At 46.0% G+C, this 21573-nt stretch overlaps 1 protein-coding gene across 3 annotated transcripts in view; it reads right to left on the bottom strand.

The window, feature by feature from the left end:
- The window catches only part of ANKRD35 (ankyrin repeat domain 35), a 436761-nt gene that overhangs the window by 130436 nt on the left and 284752 nt on the right, over positions 1-21573 (bottom strand). Inside the window, exon 1 of one of the 3 annotated variants that reach the window (XM_069217934.1) lies at positions 4475-5596. The exons of the other annotated variants lie outside the window; for them this stretch is intronic. Within the exon in view, the coding sequence (XP_069074035.1) occupies positions 4475-4513 (39 nt within the window). The 5' untranslated portion in view covers positions 4514-5596. Of the gene's footprint in view, positions 1-4474; positions 5597-21573 lie in introns of those variants that run through there. 3 annotated transcript variants of the gene reach the window in all.

Below are 21573 nucleotides of genomic sequence, written 5' to 3'. Positions count from 1 at the left end.
CTATAGCCTGAAAGAGGGGCCACGAGGCTGTTGCCAATGAATCATTAGGCTTTTTTAACCAACAAACGGTCGCGCAATAACCGTTATTCTCAACTCAAGATGTAATCTCCTATGTAAAGGTTTCACTGTTTAGTGGCAACTCAGCTGGACTGCATGTGAAATCAGCGAATCAGCGCACAGAGTTTTTTTTTTTTTTTAACTGTGCTAGGCTTGGATGCAGAACTTATGGTCCACATATGAAGCGTTTATTGAGGAACACAACAAAAGCAAACATTTGAGCATTGGGGCCCAACAGTCTCCACAACCTGACATCACCACTTGACACACACGATCTTAAATCATCTCCCAGCACCTCGATGTAGGGCACACAACTGTTCCCAAGCTAAATTTGTACCAAATAAACACTAACAGTATGGCTGAGAAGAACTGATGTGTAATTTTGCACCCTCACCCGAGAACACACATTTGTTTGGGACCAACAAAAAAAAAAAAACACAGGTTCTCCATTCCATTTTAGGAAAACTTACAATGCACACCAGGTGTGGAAATCAGTGAAAGCTGCATAGATGCCGCTTGTTGCTGTTGAGTATTCCGCTGCCAGCTAGCCCACCAAGTCGATCACAAGTCACCACCTGAAAGAAGTCAACTTTCATCCACAAGAAGACAACTCAGAATTATCCGAAACATCACTAAAGTCTGGCCCACAGTGAGCGGAGGTACTTGCTTGTGTGAATGCTGTGCTTTACAAAAAGCCATACTCATGAATATTCGGTTTACTTCTGGAGGCTTCACCCAGGGTATTAAATATATTTCTGGTGTACAGTCTCCGCCTCTGAAGGTGTCATTGGCAACAGCACAAGAAGAATTTAGCTGTTAGTACATTACAAGAAACAACAGATCTTGCCATATCATGAAGACTGTCTAGTCAGCTGCTCTCAGTGTACCGTGTCTAGTTCTGGAAGACCTGTCCAAACATTTATGTCTCTAGTGGCTATATCTGGAGCCTTCTGTCCGATTCTGGATAGTAATCCTTCACATTATCTACAAGATGCCCCAGCTCAAGCAGGATTAAAACAAAGGGGAAATAATCAGTGATTAAAAATGAAAATGATGCTTGGCCTAATTTATAAGTCACCCATCTTCCATAGCAGTGATGGAGGAGGGGGTATGATATCTGCATTAAAATGTCTAACAAAGACGAGGAAGAAGGCAGTGATACTAAAAGCATGCATCGATAACCAGACCACCTGTGAAGTTTTGTCAGGACCTGGACAGACCAGATGGACCTTCTGACCTGATTGGCCATCAACTTCCTTTCTTATAAAGGCCCTCTAGTCTGTGCTGATGATAACAGACTCATCACATCTCTCGCCTATGTTCACCTGTATTAGACCGTGCCCTACTGTCTCTTTTTTCCGGATGCCATTTCGTCTTACCTACTGCCACATTCCCATATTAATATTTTCCACCATTAACCGGCTTCCCCACTCTCACTTACATATTTCCTTCTCTTTTTGAACTTTCTCATCCTTTATCTACTTTCCTAATCTGTTCGCAACATTTTCTGTCTTTTGAGTACTTGTTCATTCTACTAACACCCTCTGCCATTTAGCAACCTCCCCACACCCCTTATTAATGTACGTGTGTTTAAATATTCACCTGTCTAATCTTAATATTCACTGACCTTACTTCCCCATACTTCTCGGTCTGAAGTCCTCCAATGGTGGCTCATCTTACCTTCAAGGGCACTGGTCACCCTTACGAACACTTGCTTGCAGGTCCTTTATAATCCTGCATTGCGAGATCTAGTGCCTCTGGCACCTTCCGGCCTTCAATCTGACCTTCACAGAACTGAGAGATCCCAAGAACTCTTAAGAAACAGCTTGAAATCCTAAAGCAATGGAGCCATATCCTAAAGTATTGGATCCATATGTACGGACTACTTTCACAAAATTCTGTTGAAAAAGGCCCAGGGCTCATGGAAGGTGGCAAGTGCGCTGCACAGGACATGCGTTTCAAGGGCAGATCTGGGAGGGCCAGATCTGTGATGGGCTTTCAAGATATTAAAATTATTGCCATTTATGCACTGCGTGCTCATTTATCCTATGTTGAAATTCTGAAATTGTGCCTTTATCTGCCGCTCCTAGACCTGGGATGGCTACTACCAGGGCCACTGGAATTATGTGGCAGAAGAGGGCCAAATTATGTGGCAGGGTTGAATAAATTATGCAGCAAAAACACGGAAATTATGCAGCCTAATGTGGCACATTTTGTAAAAGTATTAATTATTTGGTCATTTATAAACCTGGTAACACTGGCTGGACATTGGTAGCACCTCATTAGTACTACTTTAATACCCAAATATAGCAATAAGCAACAAAAAGGTGACAAGTTCTGCTTTGCAAAGGGCCTTTCACTGTGCAGCAACACGTGCTGCTGCATTTTTAGTAACTTTTGAACCGTTTGAGCACATTTTTTTTTTGTTAAAATCTGCAGATTATGCAGGAGATGATGGATTATGTGGCAAATGTGGAAAATATATAATTATTTTACAAAAATCACCGCAGCCGCATATTCGCATAATTCCAGTTTCCCTGGCTATTAAAGCCTTAGAAGCAGCGGTTCTAGCTGAGGAATAGGAAATATACCACCCTCCTCCACAAGTCCCATTGCCCCCCACATCCCCCTTTACCCACAAATGTCAACAGTCAGCAGTTGTAGAATCTATTCATCATTGATAAGGTGCAAGGATAGAGGGATCACAGCATTGAAGCCTAGTGTCTTGGAGGCCTGAGACCCTGAAATCCTGCTCTGCCACCTGACTGCACAAAAACAATGTCACTATGAAGAAACCCTCAACAACATACTAATCCATACAGAAAATAAGTTACCCCAAAACTTATTTTTAGGTCGGGGTGACAAAAAAAAAATGTGTATATATTCTTTAAAAAAAATAATTAAATCTGAGGTCTATAGGTTCTGAATAAGGCCAGGGAGAGTGTTGGCGTATAAAATAAGGTTCAAGTTACAGGTTAGGATAAGGGTCACTGCTGTGGAATAGATTACGTTCTGTGTTAGGGTTTGGGTTACCGGTTAGGGTCAAGGTTTGCGTATAGAGTAAGGTCGGTGTTAACAGTAGTGACAAAGTTCAGTTATGAGTTGAAATAGGGTTCGTTTTTTGAGATTCTAAGGATCAACTAATATCTTAAACTGCCAAACAAGGGCAGTAGATAAAATCCACATGCTCGATTCTCAGAGGGCTCGAGTCAAGTGTTTATCGGTACACGTTGATCAAACAAGTGCCTTTGGATTGGGTAATAAAAAATAAAAATAAAAAAACATTTAAATATGAAGGAGCATTTAAATATGCTTTATGGGAAAGAGCTTTTTCAGTATTGTACAGTGACAAAGATGATGTCTAACTAAAACAGTCTTACATGCCTTAAAAAGCCAACTGCACTCCAAACGTCCATTTACGCTTACAATAAAATTAAAAGGTAAGGCGTGCAGAAGGTAGTAATAACACTTGTGAAACCTGAGAGGCTGAGCCTGCAATAATAATAATTAGTGCCACTGTGAACTCAGTTGCACTTTAAATAATTATTAGGCTTGCTACATTCATGGTGCCCGCCAACTGTCTTTTAGGATCTGATCACACCATATCTAAAACCTTGGTAAATTTACCTTCAGGGTCACTATTCATTCCCTGCTGGGCAAGACAGGGCGTGCAGGAGTCATGCCGCTTGCCAAAAATGTGCGATACTTAGGTTGGCAAAGGAATAGTTTCCTAGAGCCAGAGGAACCTGTTGGCATTGGTGAAGCGCCTTAACGCCCATAATTAAGTCACTATATTAGGAACGGTTTGGGGATATCTGTAAGGAGATCCCAGCAATCCAATCTGCTGTTCTACAATCAACCTAAGACCCACCTGGTACCAAACAGCTAAGTAGAATGCATCATCCCCTACTCACAGCGCTTGTAATTGTGTCAATCAAACTAGGATAGGTGTTGGGAAATATCTGTAATGAGCCCTCAACAATCCAATCTTCTGTTCTTCAGAAAACCACTTGATACCACATATCCAAGTAGAACGTGGTAACCCCTCGTGCACAATACTTGAATTATATTAATAAATTTAGGAGAGGCATCTGGAAAAAGTAATGAGACCATAACAATACAATGAGCTATTCTTCAGAAAACAATTCATGTCTCATCTGATACCAAACATTAAGGTACAATGTCGCAGCCCACCCCCTGCCCAGCACACTTCAAGATGATTTTAGAATTATACAAGTACACATAATGTCCAATAAACGAGGGAAACATTCATCCACACCTCAAAATTTGGGTTAAAGCAGCTCTAAAAAATTTCAACAAGAATTATGGAGAGATGGAGTCAAGCTTGTACTATGGCGACCACAAGAGAATCCAGATGTCAGAACAAAATGCAAATTAAATAAACAATGCTACCTACAGCCACTTGGGACGAGGAGCAGGAGAAAATCCGCTTCATGCTTCCACAGGCTCCTCAGGTGTCTCCAGGAGTGAAGTCTTCTTGTTTCACCACGACGAGCTTGGTCACTGCGCGGAAAGGCTGTGGCTCCACCGGCTGCGGTCCATGGCCAGGAGACACCGGTGGAGCTCCAGGTGCTCCTGGGTGGTGGAGGCGGGAGGGTGGTGGCAGGGACCGCCTCTGCAAACAGCTGGAACCCAAACGTGCGTGTGACAGTCACACAGGTGTGGAGGAGACCAGCTCCTCCCAGTACAAGGAGGAAGGACTGTCCCAACCGAGTGGAAGACTATGGGAGCCCCAGTTCGGCTCTACCCCAGTCCCCTCCAACAAGAGGCCACTGAGAGTCAATGACGACAGTTTCCTCTCCACATCCGGCCCCTGCAACCAGTCCTGGATCTTTCGCTCTCTGGCTCCAAGACAGTTGTCTTTCCCTCTGCCTTCTCGTCGGTACTAGCAAGATCGACGGCACTCGTCACTCTACTCCCTGAGCCTCAGCACGACATTTCCCAGCAAGAAATGGCTTTCCTCAGTCCGGTGGGATTAGGCGCGATCCCGTTCTTCCAGCGGGTAGAGGCAGACCAGAGGGGTTCGGCGCGCTTTCACCTCAGGCAAGCCCTTGGAGGCCAGGCTCGGCAAGCGGAGGCCAGTAGCAGGGGGACCCCAGCCCTCTGCCTCGGATGGGACTGGAGAGGGGTGACAGGGCTCCCCACCACCGCTCGGCAGCCGGTGACACAGGGCTCCTCTCCGCCTCCTCACCTCCCTCGGCAGGCACTGGGAGGCCCTAGTAGGCAGGCATCCTCTCTCCACCTCCTCTCACACCTGCTTTCACCTCAGCCTCGGCCCCAGCTTGCCTCAGATCACATCTAGGATAATTAGAAAAAAAAAAAAAACACACATCGAAAAAGCTAACAACCTGAGCTGTTTTGGGCACCATCCTGAGGCGATAGGGGACGCGTGTCGAAGCTTGTCCTGCGAACCAACCGCCTACACCAGAATGTCAACACCAGTAATAAGATCCCTTCTTCTCTCTTTAGTACTCATTTCTGGGATTCCTTTCCCCCTCTTCGCCCCGCTGGTACAGCTGGAGCGGCGTGAAGCCCTCAGGGGCAGACTTCTAGCCAAAGCAGGAGAGGTAATGCCCCTGACTGGATCCCAGCCCTTCGGGCCTCTCCCAGGTCCCCCTGCTGGGAACCTCCCTTGGTCCACTCGGGCCAGGTGTGTCCAAAGTAGGTCCGAGAGGGCCAGATCTATGGCATATTTTCAGAAAACACACTGGTAACGTACTTGCCCTTCATTTGGCTTCATTAGAAGGAAGTGTAAGGCTCGGATGCTGTGTCTGCAGACCCCCACGGCAAGCACAGAGTCAAGGCCACTGTATAGCGCCATGAGGCCCATACCACACACACCGTCCTCGGCTAGATCTGGGTTTTAAGTTACATTTTTAAAGTCAGGGCTAATCAAGTAGTTGTGCATTGCTTACTACAGGGTTAGGTCTCAGCATGCCCAGGTCTGTTAGCAAAAAAAACATGTTTTGTGTGAAGGGCAGGCACGTGACCTGGGGCCACAGTGACAACAGTCGCCTGACAACGCCCCACATTCTCCTTCACAGTTATGCTAATGTGTCGGAGGGCGCAGTCTATTTACCAACCTCAACCCGCATTCAATTATAACATCAGCCAGAGCCTCCATGTCACTGGGACTTACGGTTTCGTTTCCAACCCACTGCCATGCAGTACCACAGGCCAAGCGGTTGAATTAAATGAAAGCGCGGGACTCAATCAGCGCGCGACTGGCGAGGAGACTTTTGTTTTTTTTCTCTCTCTCATATAGTGAACAACACAAGCGTAATTGACTCTTGGCGCATCAGTACCGGGTCTTCCATCTCGGTAGCTCGGTGGTCCACATTTTATTATTTCTAAAAAGTCGAAAGGATGAGTCGGCCTAGGCAGAGCTGAATTCTCATGTTTAGGATTTGCATGTTGCGTCCTGCAGACCGGCCTTCGGAACAGGAAATGCAAAACCTACAAGCACCAGAATGTGTACGTGCCAACACGAACCCGGTCCCCACACCAATGAGCCACCTTACTGGCTTTTAAACTTAACACTACAGTTTAGAGTTTTAAACACTGAGGCCTGCGAATTTTAATGGCCCGTTTGTGGCCGTTTCACAGATTCTTGATGGACCACTGACGATAACTGAGGCGGGAATCTAAGAGTTGTCTATTGACCAAGATGGAAGTCACTGGGTCTGCAGTCCATAGGCTGAGCAGAAGGCTCCACCTCCCAGAACACCACTCTTCCATTCTGGGACTTTGCTTTTACAAATCATTGTTATCAGGTGTGCTGGTCCAACTGGCACAATCAAAATGAAACAAGACTACAGCTCCGACAGAGCCCTCATTTGTAACAGAAAAGTGGTGACAGGGAGCCATCTGGTCACCTTAACAATGCAAAACCTGTCCCAAAGCATCCTTGGCTCTTGTGGGTAGATTGGTTGACCAGTCAAAGAGTAGCTCAAGGAAAATAAAGTGAGGGTTCAATCATTCCAATAACTCACATGTCCATTACATGTCATTTCTTGACATTATAGAACTCTACAAAACACCTTAAAATTGTAGAGCGGTAAGCACTAAAGCGACTAGTCTAGGCTGCTGATTCTAGCATTAACCCTTTCAAAGTTATGTCAGTAAATTAGTCTGGGCACAAAAGGCGGTAGATGCATCAGGTTTGTATCTTGTCTAGGGCTCCTGCCCAGGAACCTCTCATTGGAAACAACTATCCTATGGTGTTCTATGGAGTTTCAGCACCATGGATAGCGGAACAAGTTTAATACGGAGCTCTAAACATGTGAAACTGCGGTATTTTGGAGAGGACACTCAGTTGTGGGTAGGGCTGGACTAGCAACCAAAGCAGCCCCCACAAAAATGTTCAACCCAGCCCTGCTTAGTTCCTGTTTTTTTCTTTCTAATTGCTCTCTGTCTTTCTTTCTTTTTGCAAGTTGCAATAAACCCCAGGGGGCTGCTGACAGAGTCAGTGGCCATTGACTTTCAAAAACCCGGCCTCCACGGACTCCAGCCAAAATAGAAAAAAACGGCCAATCCGGCCCAGGTTGATGACTTTGGAAAGCATTTCCATAGGACTCATTAAAAATCCTCCTTCTCTTATCATCATGAGGATATTTCTATTATCATCTAAGAGAACTACAGGCGAGATCTGGTCGTACTGCAAACCCAGATTGTCTTTGGCAGGCAGGATGGCCCTGGAGAAAATTATAGTTTTACCTAAGGAAGCCTACCCATTCCAAAACATTCCAGTTTCCTTAAATAAGGCCTTCTTTGCTTGGCTGGACTCCCTCATGATTAGGCTGGCATGGACGTTCAAGCAACCAAGGACTGGGTGGCATACACTGCAACTCCAATATCACAGGGCTAGTATTGCAGCCCCTCATTTTGAAGTGTATTACCTGATGGCACAAGTACAGTTTATCCATCACTATAGCAGGAAAGCCACCCATGTTGTCCTTGAGCAGGGCCCACTTTCCTCTCTCCCACTCTCTGCTGCCCCATATACGCAGTTTCCAAGACCATCCCATGAAATTCACACTGTCAGATGTGCTGTTTGGGCGTGGAACAGACCGACTTCTTTATTCTGGTGCCATATACACCACATTACCACTGGTTGCAGCGAGATTGCTCCTCTGAGCTCTTGGTAAGAGCCACATCAACACACTGAGAGAAATGTCTATGGCACATAGGTTCAAAACATACCGAGAATACCTGGGTGTTTCCCCCGCTACCCTGAAGGATATTACTTACAGTAAGCTTTCACACGAGGCCATCTCCTCTTTATGTTTCTGGAGGAATGGCCAGTATTAGAATTCCCTGTGGTGGATTCTTCTTCCAAGGAGTCTGTTATGGGAGGGAGACGCAGGACTCGCCATTTCTGATGAACAGGGGCAATTTTGTTGCCAACAGACCAAAGAGATTTCCCCAAATATCAGATACCCTTGAATTCATTACAACTATTTGCACCGGGTGTACCTGACAACGGTGACCCTCGCGCGCTATTATCACTCTGATGACGCTAAATATGATCACTGTGGTACTGGGGGAGCGGATTTTCTCGATGTAGCGTGGTCCTGCCTGGCAGATGCTACATTTTGGAATTTAGTTAGGACAGCACTGCTTGACATGACAGATCGTGCTATCCAACTCACTCCTGATATGATACTTCTAGGTTACGTCAAGGCCGTGCGGAAAACTATTGCAAGTTTACTGCCACAGGTCTGCTTTTGTGCAAACTTAGAGTTACCATGATGTGGGGGAGCAGGAATGCACCGAGTTTCAGTACTGGCTTAAAGATATTTCCTTCTGGGATGTCTGGTCGGGGACAAACACCTTAACTGTACCACTGGCTGCTCAGCAGAGGGACTTTTGGTACCTCTTACGCTCTTATTTGTTAGTGCTGGAACTTGATTAATGGCTGTACTGCCTCAGAGCTGATCCTGTTTGTGTCTGATATCCCACGCTGTTATGTGATGATCTCTTCGCTTGGGACATCGGAGCTCATATATCACTGAGATATTATTGCATTAGTGAGATCTATTCAGTGCCTGGTTTATGTTTACTGTTGCCTTTTCCTGGTTTTGAAATCAACTGTTTGCTATGTAACTACACATACTGTATTATCATACTATGTATTAATCTGCCTTTGCGTTATATGCATTGTTAGTGACATATACAATTAAACAAAAAAAAAAAAAATTCTCCTGCTCAAGTTTTTGACTACTTGGGAAGGAAGCCAAAGTATAAAAAAAATGTAGTATGAAAGTCAGACAAGACTCGAATTACAAAAAAAAAAAAAAAAAAAAAACTAAAAGTTCGAATATTCGCAGGTTACATCAATGTCCAGATCTCTTGGCGCTATCAGTTATGGCCCAATAATGTTATCCAGTGTACCGCGTTCTGTATTCCACAAAACAAAACTAAACGGCTATGCCTTGGGAACAGGCAATCACAGCTGAAAAATACAGTGCTGGCATGTTGAAACATTGATATCTCAGGCCTCAGCATCACAGTGAAGCAGGGTATGCCATACTCGAACACACAGAAGGTGATGGCAAGATTGTTGCATTAAGTGTAACCACCGGCTATCACTCTAGGTAGCATCCAACCCAGTGTTCTTTTGCCCACCAGGCCACCAAAGATTAGATCCAGCATTATGCAAATCTGTCTTGGTCCTGATCCAAGCTTCAGTATTAGTCTCAGCTTGGGGATGCCGACAGGTCGCAGAGCTCTAGGTGTACAGGAGGGCAAAGTTCTTGTTTGTGTGGGATCTCAGTACCAGACTTTTGTGCAGAAGACCAATGGTGATCAGATTTAATGCGCTAGTCAGAGTTCTTGGCACCAGTCAATCAGGACGAGGTCTGGGTTTCAGGCTCTGTCATGCTCTGGAAAATTAATTTGGAATCCAGATCTGCCACATAACCTAACTGGAGGAGAAGGGAGCGGTTGCTGGGTAGATAAGGCTCAACTGGCTCCCATCATGCACTTTGGTCACTAAGGCAAACATTGATGCAGGGAAGCTACTCTGGTGAGTAACTGTGTTTCCAGTTGAAAAATGTATCTGGGGAAGACGTAATGACGAATAGTGGGCCCTGCTTTTGCTGACATTAGCTAGCCCCCCTTTAAGCACACAGGCTTAATGCAGGGGGCGCCACACCCACAAAAGAAAGGGGCTCCTTGTGCTTGGGTTTATTGGATGTTTGCCTACAAGTGTGGTAGACATCTCTCTGGGGGTGGAGTAATACAACAGCCCACCCAAAACAAGAACAAGTTTTACAGCCACCAGGCCCCAGCCAACAGTAAGAAGGTCAAAAGGGGGTACTGTACAAGAATACATTGTGAGGGGTTACTTTTGGTGCACTGCACATCCACTGAGGCACAAAAAAATTGTAAACATTTGGGTTGCTCCTAAGATGATGCAAAAGGGAACATACAGGTGAATTTAACTGGAGAAAGTGTAAAATGAACGCAAAGGGCAGCATGTTCAAACTGACGTGGTCTGTTGTTCTTCCGCCATTCTCAGTTTTTGTTGTTGTTATTTACAAGGAGTACTCTATTGCTTCTTTTAAAATAACCTACACTAAAAATGCCCTATTCAATCCTGGTTCGTGTTTTGCGTTTTGGTTATGTTATTTTGATTTGTATAGCACAATAATCACCAGAGAGGATGTACAGGCACATAGGCAGGTGAATAGTTTTGTGGTTCCCCAAGAAGCTCATTTGAAGAGCAAGGCCTACAACTTCTTGAAGAACTCAAAAAGTGAGGAGGAGGCTCTGATGTGTTGCGGGAGGTCTTTCCATGTAATTGGTTGATGTGGGAGAATGGGGGACCTCCAGTTTTGCTTTTGTGGATGTGGGAAGTGTGAGTGAGAGAGAGGCACTGGTGTTTGATGTCCTGGATTTGTTACATGAGTAAATACAGCTGCTACGTTAGGACTTCATGCATATGTTGTGCCAGTGAAACATTTGGCATCTACGTAGCCTGGCTTCACTCTAGCGCATGCCACGGAGTTTGCATTGCTTTACGTCCAAACGTTCCCAGAACAAAGGGGACCAGACCATCCTGATGCCCACTGACCTTCCCACAGCCTTTGACTCCCTTAGCCATAGTAGCGTGCCTCAGTGGCTGAGGGGTGTGGGGGGGTGCCAGAGGCCGCTGGGTGAGTGATCCCACTTGCTTTTAGGAAACTAGGCTGCCAGGACTGTAGTGAGTAACCCGTATCCTTCTCCAATGGAGGTCCAGTCAAAGGACTGCAGGGTTCCTGCCCTTCAACGTTACTGATCAATATTAATGTAAACCTCCTGCATGATCTACTTTGTTATCAGAACGTAAAATTCTAAAACTACGCTTACGATAGACAGGTGAGGTCCAATCTGCCCAACAAAGAGTGAGGCATCACAAGAGACCATCACAAAATACACCTTTTATAACCTTGTGGATAGAATTCTAGAATCAAAGAAACAAACAAAGAAACATACAAATAAAAAAAAGTACGAAGAAGAAAGGAGGAAGAGGAACAAAGAAAGGGGGAGGATCTTGCAAGTGACGCCTCTAGATCGGTTTTCCGCTTCGAATGTGGTAAACCTCATAATCGGCTAACTGTTGCAATGATGCCAAGTGTGAGTGGGTATGTGATAAGCGTAAAGCCCTGTTAGAACATCCTTAATCCTTTCTGGGCCATTAAACAGGGAATCATTTTGGGACTCAGTCATAACACGTACTGCACATATTTTGTGGTCGGATTATGTCAGGTTTCTCAACCCAGACAGATTTTCACTTGAGGTTTGTAGGAATTGTGGCCAACATGAGCTCACCAGCTGTATACAAGAGCTGTATATAGCACTGCTTCTTTTTAATTATCCACCATAGCTATTTTAAGAGGCCAGGTACGGGAGGACTTTAAGGTCTGGTTCGAATTAACCTCACCTGTGCAAGTAACCTAGCGCTAAGCTAATTTTCCTTGTGAAAGCACTTTGTAACAAGAGAGAAACTCTTGGAAGACAACAAGTCATGTGACAGGAAGTCATCTAATGCTGGAAAACCTTCCTAAATTCATATGTTCTGGCCTACAGACACAGGGTTTAAATAATGAAAGGCTCATAATTTATTTCGTTTGCGTACACTAAGCGCAATACAAATAGCACAGCGATATTAAACTTTGACTGCAGTAATCAAATGATACACAATATTGGCCCATTTGTTATGTATAAAAGACTGTACTTTATGTTGTTTTTATTGTTTATTAGTACTCGCGGGTCACAAAATCTGCCATTAGCATGGCATCAAAGCAAACAGAAACCAGACTGCAAAAGAACCAAAAAGTGCCTGTTTGCAAGTAGCAAACACATGTATCTGTACTCCATAGTACAAGTAGTGCTTAATTTGCACCAGTGGTTTCTGGTGCCCAGCACTAGCACCTAATTGTCAGCACCGGCATTTATGACAATCTGCCACATGATGGCACTGTGTGTGTAATCTAGAGGTGAGCAGAACAACAGTTGTTTGTTAACACAATATACATTAAAACAACTAATACCTGCACCCAAGCTAGTCTTATAGCTTTGCAGGCCTGAAATAGTCTGAACTGTCACACTTGTAGGAGTGTGATGGTTAGTAGTTGTGTAGGTACTGTCTGCAGCTCTGGCATTGGCAGTGGGTGATGCAGGCTGCAGTGTCCTCCTGATAAGAGCCCTGGCACTTTATATAATTATTATTATCATTTTTTTTTTTTTTTAAATTAACCACTGCAAGGCCTTATTGGAGGATGCTACAGACATGTCACTAGAAAATAGATTTCATACCATTCACAACAAAATAGTGAAAAATATAAAATCGGCCCCAAAAAAAAAAACGAAAAAAACTCTGCATCCTGGGATGGGACAGCGTTACAATTCAAGAGCCTGGCAATCTCACTGTCATGGATCCAAGGAACACGGCTGTTTCAATATAAGATGACAAGCAAAACCAATACACACACAGCACAATGTGAATTACTCCATGACCATCTCCACCTGAGGTCACAAATAGGCTCAGCAGAATTTTTGTGTGTGAGAACCCTTGTGGAATTTGCATATATTTTAGATTATGCAAATTTCACAAATCTTTCATTTAGTTGTTGCGCTTTTTTTGACATCTTTGCCCGTTGGAGGCTGGTTTGAGCAGGCAATCTCTCACTGGAACTTAAAACTGGTGTTTGTTGTGGCCAAAAGATGTTATGCTCAAATCAATCTCCTAATCATATCTCCCATGAGTTTTCTATGCAAGTTATGCCTTCACATCCAATTGTGAAACAAGAAACCGGCTAAGTACTTTTTTGTGTGTAATTAATGCTAATAAATGCATATTTTGAAAAAAAATAATAATAATAATTTTTATATGTATATATATATATATATATATATATATATATATATATATATATATATATATATTACTTTGCAATTTTGCTCACCCGTTATCACAACACGCTTACATTACTAGTATGAGATGGAGAACCACAGAACCAGCTATGTACCAGATATGATTTGACGATTACTAGGGAACTTTTAATGCTTTTATGATTCATTATGGATGCAGACATGAAATTAATGTGTTGGGAGAATATACAATCGTCCAGAGGAAGGTGGTGAATGGACTGTGAAAGACCATCGAAACGCTTTGACGCAAACTAGATTGCTGGACCCATTGGAATTGCCCAAAAACAGATGAAAAATTGGTGGCATGAATCAATTGGCCACTGTATACCAAAATTGGGACGGCATGAGATAATACTTGGGGGGCGGCGGGGCGAGCGTCTTCTGTTTTGTATCCCAATTTATCTGTTTTAGACTAGAGACTGCATAGCGGTACCCCAAGGGGCCTGCCAGATTTGTTTTTAAATGGTTTTATATTTTCATTGTATTTGGGATTATTTATTAAATATAAATTTTAGATATTCCTTTATTAAGATTGATCATTGGAGTGAATGAGTATATGAGAAGTGAGTTGAGTGGTGGATAGTATTTTTTTTTCTTAATCTTTGTTGATTCTTAGGCATTGTGAGTGAGCAGGGAAGCCATTTCAAGTACATGTGCTGGATACTGGTCAATACGAGTTTCCAAGTTACATGATGGCTTCACTGAATATAGGGATGTTTGGTATCAAACATTTTGTATTAATATTACATGATGGCTTCACTGAATATAGGGATGTTTGGTATCAAACATTTTGTATTAATAACCCCTCACTGATGGATTTATTAATACATGCATCCAGGGAGCACCTCACAGGTGCCCCTTGAAAACCTACTACATATCCTCCTATGCAGACTGACCAGTTTTTATCCAGCCTGCACCACCAGACACAAATCTGATCACCACAAGGGTTAGAGCCTTTGCTCTTGGGGTGGTCATAAACCAAGCCTGCTCAGGGAGAGCTATTTACATACCCCATCCAACAGAATGGCCTGCGAACCTGCATTCCAAGGCAGGGGCTTCAAAGAAGCCCACTGTCCATGGAATACAGATCTGTCTTCACTCATAGAGATGCTGACTCTCTGACCCAGGGCCCATCTGGCACCTGGACAGGCAGTAAATTTAGTATTCAGGGTGGTGTGTCCACCCCTCAGGTCAGTTCCACCCCTAAGATGGTCTGCCTGATGTAGACACACAGGAAGTGGTTAAATAGGGGGTGTTGTGACCCCCAGGGGTAATTAGCCCTTTGGCTACTACCTTACACTCCTCGAAACGCCCCTAAATGCAGTATTTAGGAGAGCCTCTGGCACTAAGAAAGCAGACTCCTGCTTACCTATGAAGAACAAGGAACCTCAAGAGCCGCAAAAGCAAAGCCCAAGGTAGAAGCACCTGACTTGGCCCCAGCTCTACTGGCCTGCCTGCTGTTCCCGCTGATTTGCACCAAAGTCGACTCATCCTGCAAGCTGCTGCGCCTCCAAAAGCCTGGGGGAGCGGGCCTGACTGCCTTCAACAAAGACCCATGAACTCCCTTCGAGCAGCGGAGCTACTTCCCTGCATCTTGTAGGCACCCCAAGACAAACTGAGAGGATTCTGGACCCACTAAACCAGACTCCTGAAAGCACCACGCACCGTGCTGTACCGCCCGAGTTGAAGTGGACCAACAGTACTGTTAGAAGTGGGGTCTTTGGTTGGCAGTCAGGTTACCCCCTGTCCAAGCAAGGACCCTCACTCTAGTCAGGGTGAAAGAGAATCACACTCAGTTAACCCCCCCTCACCCCCTGGGTAGCTTGGCAGGAGCAGGTAGGCTTAACTTCAGAGACAAGGTGTAAAGTGTTTGTACCAACACACACAGTAATTCAGTAAAAACACCACAAAATGACTCAACACAGGTTTTGAAAAATAGGCAATATTTATCTGAACAAAATGAAACCCAAACGACAAAAATCTGACATACACAAGTCAAGTTATGAATTTTTAAAGATTAAACTAAAAAAAAAGCGCTTAGAAACACAACATGCTTCAATGAGATGAGAACACTGTATCGTGACAGAATCGTTCCCCACCATCAGACGCCAATGGCGCCGGGTACAGAGTCACGCAGACCCCAGGTACAGTACCCTAGTAAAATGTGAGAACAACCGGTGGGCGAAGTCGGGAATCATAGTGTCGCTGGATCCGAGGTGGCGTCAGTTCCGGTGCTGCGGGGCGAAGGAGGTATCACGAAGAGGCATTGGGTCCTTGCTGCGGAGCGGTGGAGGTGAGGCGGCGTCAGTGCGAAGCGTTGAATCCACGCACTTCGGGTCGATATCCGGTGGTCACTATGTGGTGCGGCGACTTCCATGGAGTTGTGGACTTCGGTGGGGCTGCAGAGATGTCGGGCCTGCAAGGGTTGTCGCACTCCAGCGAGGACCACGGAGTTGGTTGCAGGCGACGTCACGGGGTTCCGCAGTGGCGTCGGTCCTGAGTTGTCCGAAGTTGGTTTTCTTAGATTTTCACCAGCTTCTCCTTTCAAAGGCCCAGGGACTGGATAGGTCACCACTTGTCAGGGCAGGAGTCTCAGCAGAGAGTCAAGGTGCTGGTAGGGGAAGTCTTTGATGGCCCTGAGACTTCAGAACAGGGGGCAAGCTCAGTCCAAGCCCTTGGAGATTCTTCTTAAGCAGGAATATACCACAAAGTCCAGTCTTTGTCCCCTTTCACAGGCAGAAGCAGCAACTGCAGGATAGCCCAAAAAAGCACAGTTACAGGCAGGGACAGCACTTCTCCTCAGCTCTTCTCCTTGGCAGAGGTTCCTCTTGATTTCAGAAGTGATCTAATCTTCAGGGGTTTTGGGTGGTCTTCTTATACCCCTTTCTGCCTGTGAAGTAGGCCTTGTTTGTAAGATCCTGCCTTGCCCAGGCCAGGCCCCAGACACACACTAGGGGGTTGGAGACTGCATTGCGTGAGGGCAGGCATAGCCCTTTCAGGTGTAAGTGACCACTCCTCCCCTCCCTCCTAGCACAGATGGCTCATCAGGATATGCAGGCTACACCCCTTTGTGTCACTGTCTAGAGAGAGGTGCAAATAGCCCAACTGTCAAACTGACCAAGACAGGGAATCCACAAACAGGCAGAGTCACAGAATGGACAGAATGGTTTAAGCAAGAAAATGCCTACTTTCTAAAAGTGGCATTTTCAAACACACCATCTTAAAACCAACTTCACTAAAAGATGTATTTTTAAATTGTGAGCTCAGAGACCCTAGACACCATATTTCTATCTGCTCCCTAAGGGAATCTTCACTTTAATAATATTTAAATGCAGCCCCGATGTTAACCAATGAGAAAGCGAGGCCTTGCAACAGTGAAAACCGAATTTGGCAGTATTTCACTGTTAGGACATGTAAAACACATAAGTACATGTCCCACCTTTTACATACACTGCACCCTGCCCATGGGGCTACCTAGGGACTACCTTAGGGGTGCCTTACATGTATAAAACGGGAAGGTTGAGGCCTGGCAAGTGGGTACACTTGCCAATTCGATGTGGCAGTTTAAAACTGCACTCACAGACACTATAGTGGCAGGTCCGAGCCGTGTTTACAGGGCTACTAATGTGGGTGGCAGAACCAGTGCTGCGGGCCCAATAGTAGCATTTGATTTACAGGCCCTGGGCACCTCTAGTGCACTGTACTAGGGACTTACTAGTAAATCAAATATGCCTATAATGGAAAGCCAATTACACATACATTTTACACAGGAGCACTTGCACTTTAGCACTGGATTGCAGTGCTAAAGTGCCCAGAGTAAAAAAGATAATTAGCAAACAGAGTCCAGCACACATCAAAAACCTGGGAAAAAAAGTTAGGGGAGACCACGCCAAGGATGCCAAGTCTAACAAGTACCAACATGGTTCCCCAGCGCACCAGAGGCAAAGTCAACCTTGGACTTGCCCACTGTGGACTCATCACTGGTGCCTGCAGCCTCTGCAAGGAGGCCCCATCAACTGTGAGTACTCCGGTGGAGAAAACCTGATGCCTCAAAGCACCTCTGCACTCGTCGCGCCTGGCTTGCGGAGAAGAAAATCCAGAGGTATCTCTACGTCCCTGGACATCTCATGATTGGAACCAATTCTTTGAACCCAATGGCATAACCATGAACTGGTAATGTCCATCAGGGGTCAAGAACGCTGATATTTCTTTTTGCTCCAGGGGGTCACGCCAATCTGCCAGTACCCTAATGACAGATCATAAGTACTGAAAAATGTGGCTGCCTCCAACCTGTCAACCTGTCAACCAATTCACCTGCCCTTGAAATAGGGAGTGACTCTGTCTTAGGGACAACATTGAGACCTCTATAGTACATACAAAACCTCAGCTCTGGTTTACCTCCCTTGGAATGAGGTTTGGGGATAAGACCACTGGACTGACCCAGGGATTGTCAAAGGGTTCAATCACCCCTAAATACAGCATCTTGCTGACTTCAGCTCTGATGCTAGCTTTCACTTGGCCAGACTGTCTATAGATTTTACTCTTGACACGCATGAGATCACCATTGTCCACTTCATGGAGAGATCGGTTTGTCTGACCAGGAGTGAGGGTAAAGAGCTCAGCATATTGCGGGAAGATTTGTCTGCAGTCAGCTTGCTGCTGGGCAGTGAGGGTGCCTGAAAAGACCACTCCATCAACTGCCCCATCTCTGGGGCTGTTTGAGAGCAGGTCAGGGAGAGGCTCACACTCTTCTTCCTAATTCTCATCAGTGAACATCAGCATGGCCACTGTCGTCGAAGAGCTTTAGGTGGTTCACATGAATGACCCTTTGAGGGTTCCTGGGATTGCTTAAGTCAATCAGATAGATGACCTCACACTTCTTTTCAAGGATGGCGAAAGGACCACTCCATTTGTCCTGGAGTGCCCTGGGAGCCACAAGCTTCTGCAATGGTTGGAACTCCACCATGGCAGCATTTTGGTCATACAAGAGCTTCTGGGGCTCTTGGAACAAGCATCCAAAAACCTTGAGGCCAGCCATGTGCTCATCCATCTTTGAATGTAGGCCAAGCACATAGTTCACAATGTCTTGCTTGAACTCTTTTAGAGTTTTCTCTCAGCCTTCCCTCACTAGACACATTAGCCCCTTACAGGATGACCAAACAGAAGTTCAAAGGGGGAAACACCTACTCCCTTCTGTGGTACTTCTCTGTAAGTTTATTAGTTTTTCAGGGAGACATCTGATCATGCCTTTCATGGTTTTTGTTGAACCTCTCAACTAAACCATTTCCTTGTGGGTGATATGGGACAGTGAACTTATAAATCATTCCATATTCATCCCTCATGACCTTGAGGTATGCAGACATGAAGTAACTGCCTTTTGGTCTGGCCAAGATGCCCAGCTAGGGGGAGGTCATGGGCCAAAGTGAGTAGGAACGCTCTATACCTCTGAGGACCTACCACTGCCTAGTGCTACCAGGTTTGGGGTCTCTGGCCTCCGTATACAGGAGTCCCTCCTCCCAATAGGATCTGTGGGATCCACCAACAACTCTCTTTTCATGGTCAGCAGCTTGTTTTTTTCAGGTGCTCAAAAGAAGGTCAGGCCCACTGTCCCAGGCACAGCTCTTCCATAGAGGGCCCCTCTTGGCCCAGGTGCGCTGCCCTGCAAGGCCCAAGTTCCTGGGGCTCTGTTCCCTCAAGGGCTGACAGGTCTTCTCCCTGAGGAGAGGGTACCTGAGCTTAACACAGCGCATAAGCGGCTTACTAGACTTCCTGCCTTTTATCTTGGAGGCCTGGGCCATTGTTCCAGGCTCCAGCACCTCTTTTTTCACCCTGGGCTTTGCACTGTGCTCTGGTTTTCACACACACCCATTCAGCTCCATGGGTCTTTCTTTCTACCTCAGCGCATGCTGAGGATTCCAGATCATCTCTTCAGCATCTGTTCAACTGGACTGATCCCCATTGACTAACCTTTGGCACCCAACGCCGTACTACACCTGGCTCTTACCAATACTCAACACAAAAGGATGATCGACGGAGTGCTGAAACTTTTCAAACACTCACCCCCAGTCACAGATCTGGGATTAATCCATCATTTGTTTGCTCAATATGCCACCACAGTTGGGACCCAGCATATGCAAATCAACCTTGACCCTGCTACCCAGTCACAGATCGGAGTTTAATCCATAGTTCTTTTGCTCACCACTGGGGTGGCATTGTGATACACTGAAACTGTTCCCAGGATGCTTGTTTCCAGTCGCAGATGTGACAAGGGGTGGGTGTTTGAAAAGTTTCAGCACTCCACCCATCATCCTTTTGTGTTGCTTAAGTTGCCCTAAGTGGCCAGAGTATGCCCAGATGTGGGACCCTTGCTCACCCTGCCACTGGATTCAAGCTACCCTGGCTAATGAGGGGTGATACCCCGAAACCAGTCCCAGGATACTTGGTTCCTGTCCAGGGAGAATCTGGCCTGGCAGTTCGGGCTGGACTGTTCCCATGGGGGGGAGGCTCAAGACTGATGTGCAGAATGGCGCTGTGTGTGAGTGCAGCAGACATCATCCCTGTGCCTTGGAATAATGCAGCTCTACACTCAAGCTCCGGGACCCAGACCCGATTTAGGCTGCCCCCCACCACAAAGTCACTCCTTTCATTTTTCAGCTGTGCCAGCAAAAGGTCCCTAAGATAGGAATCTTGCACCTAGTTCGGTTGGTAGATGTTAAGGAGACTGAGTGGCTGTGTGTCCCTTTGGATGCAAAATTTCAGGTAAAGGTCATTCTTGTCCCGAACAGTTTTTAGGATAGTGGAGTAAAAACCTGCCTTGCATATGATGCCCACTCCCGCTGTCTTAGTAGGGGCATAAGCACAATAGCAAAATGGGTATTTCGTTTGTGACATACAATGGCAATCCTCCCCCAGAGGGTGTACCTCTTGGAGAAAGATAACTTTGGGGTCCTGTAGGGGGAAATATCACCAGACCTGTTTGCACTTATTAGACAAGCTCATGCCCTGGGTGTTGAGAAAGTAGTTTGATGTGGTGTGTACTGGTGATAATGTCGGGGAGCGGGGCAGTCGCTATGTCATTTTGTGAATGCTTAGGCAGGTGTGTTTCAGGTGCTGCATCCAAGAGATGACCCCCACCTCCTTTGATGGCCGGGGGTTGCGGCCTCAACAAAGTGTGGCTGTCAAGGTGTACAAATTGTGAGGCCCCAGTGTCTTCATCACATCCACCTGTGTATGGTACTGTGCAGTATGAGCCAGAAGATAATGGGCCCACGTCCCCCGCAGAGGCATCCGACCAAGTGGGGTTGGGAGAAAGGGAAAAAAACAAAACACAATGTCAACAGGACCTACCAGCTTTATTCAAGTTCTGGCAGGGCTAAATTGTAGGCGTGTCAGTCCTGTCAGGGGAATCACCCTCCCGAAGAATGAGTCAAATTGGGGGGGGGCATCAGGAGTGTTCGCCATGCCAATCAGAGAAGATGAACCACCCAGCAGGGCGGATGGGCAGTCATAATGGCAGTGCCAGCAAGGCCCCATGGCCCACGTAACTGGAATGGGCTAGGTTCGAGGCCCAGGAATGACGGAAGATGAGTCAGGCGGACAACCGAGTCCCTACTGGCAAAGGGAGTTACATTTAATCTATCACAAGAGCCTGGTTGGGTATGCATATGAGGAGGTTTCCTTTGCCATATTTTGTGGGCAGGCAGCAATAGCCAGTGCACCCCCCAGATATGCCCTCTGTGCTGCCCAGTGTGCATCAGTCATCAAGGCCATGTGGTCTTCATCCTCTACCCCCTAAGTGAAGGTGATGTTACAGAAGAGACTCTGCGCTGCAAGAAATCAGCAGTTGATAGGGCTATAGAGGAGCTCTTTCCCATATTTCAAAGATGCTAAATAATGTCCTGTTTGGCCTTCTGGGATGCAGAGTCCTTGCGGCATTTGCCTGAGCGGTGAGGCAACACTGTGGTGCAGGTGGGGCAAAGGACCTCACTGTTCGGTGAGTGGGGCCCGCGACAGATCTCCGTCTTGACAATCAGCTGGTAGTCTTAGAAGGTGCTTCGTCTCTGCCAGGGACCAGATGGT

Source organism: Pleurodeles waltl, chromosome 12, assembly GCF_031143425.1.
Source record: "Pleurodeles waltl isolate 20211129_DDA chromosome 12, aPleWal1.hap1.20221129, whole genome shotgun sequence".
In the NCBI taxonomy this organism is placed as follows: Eukaryota; Metazoa; Chordata; class Amphibia; order Caudata; family Salamandridae; genus Pleurodeles; species Pleurodeles waltl.
The sequence above is the reverse complement of the archived record's forward strand: the minus strand, read 5'-3'. Positions and strand labels throughout refer to the sequence as shown.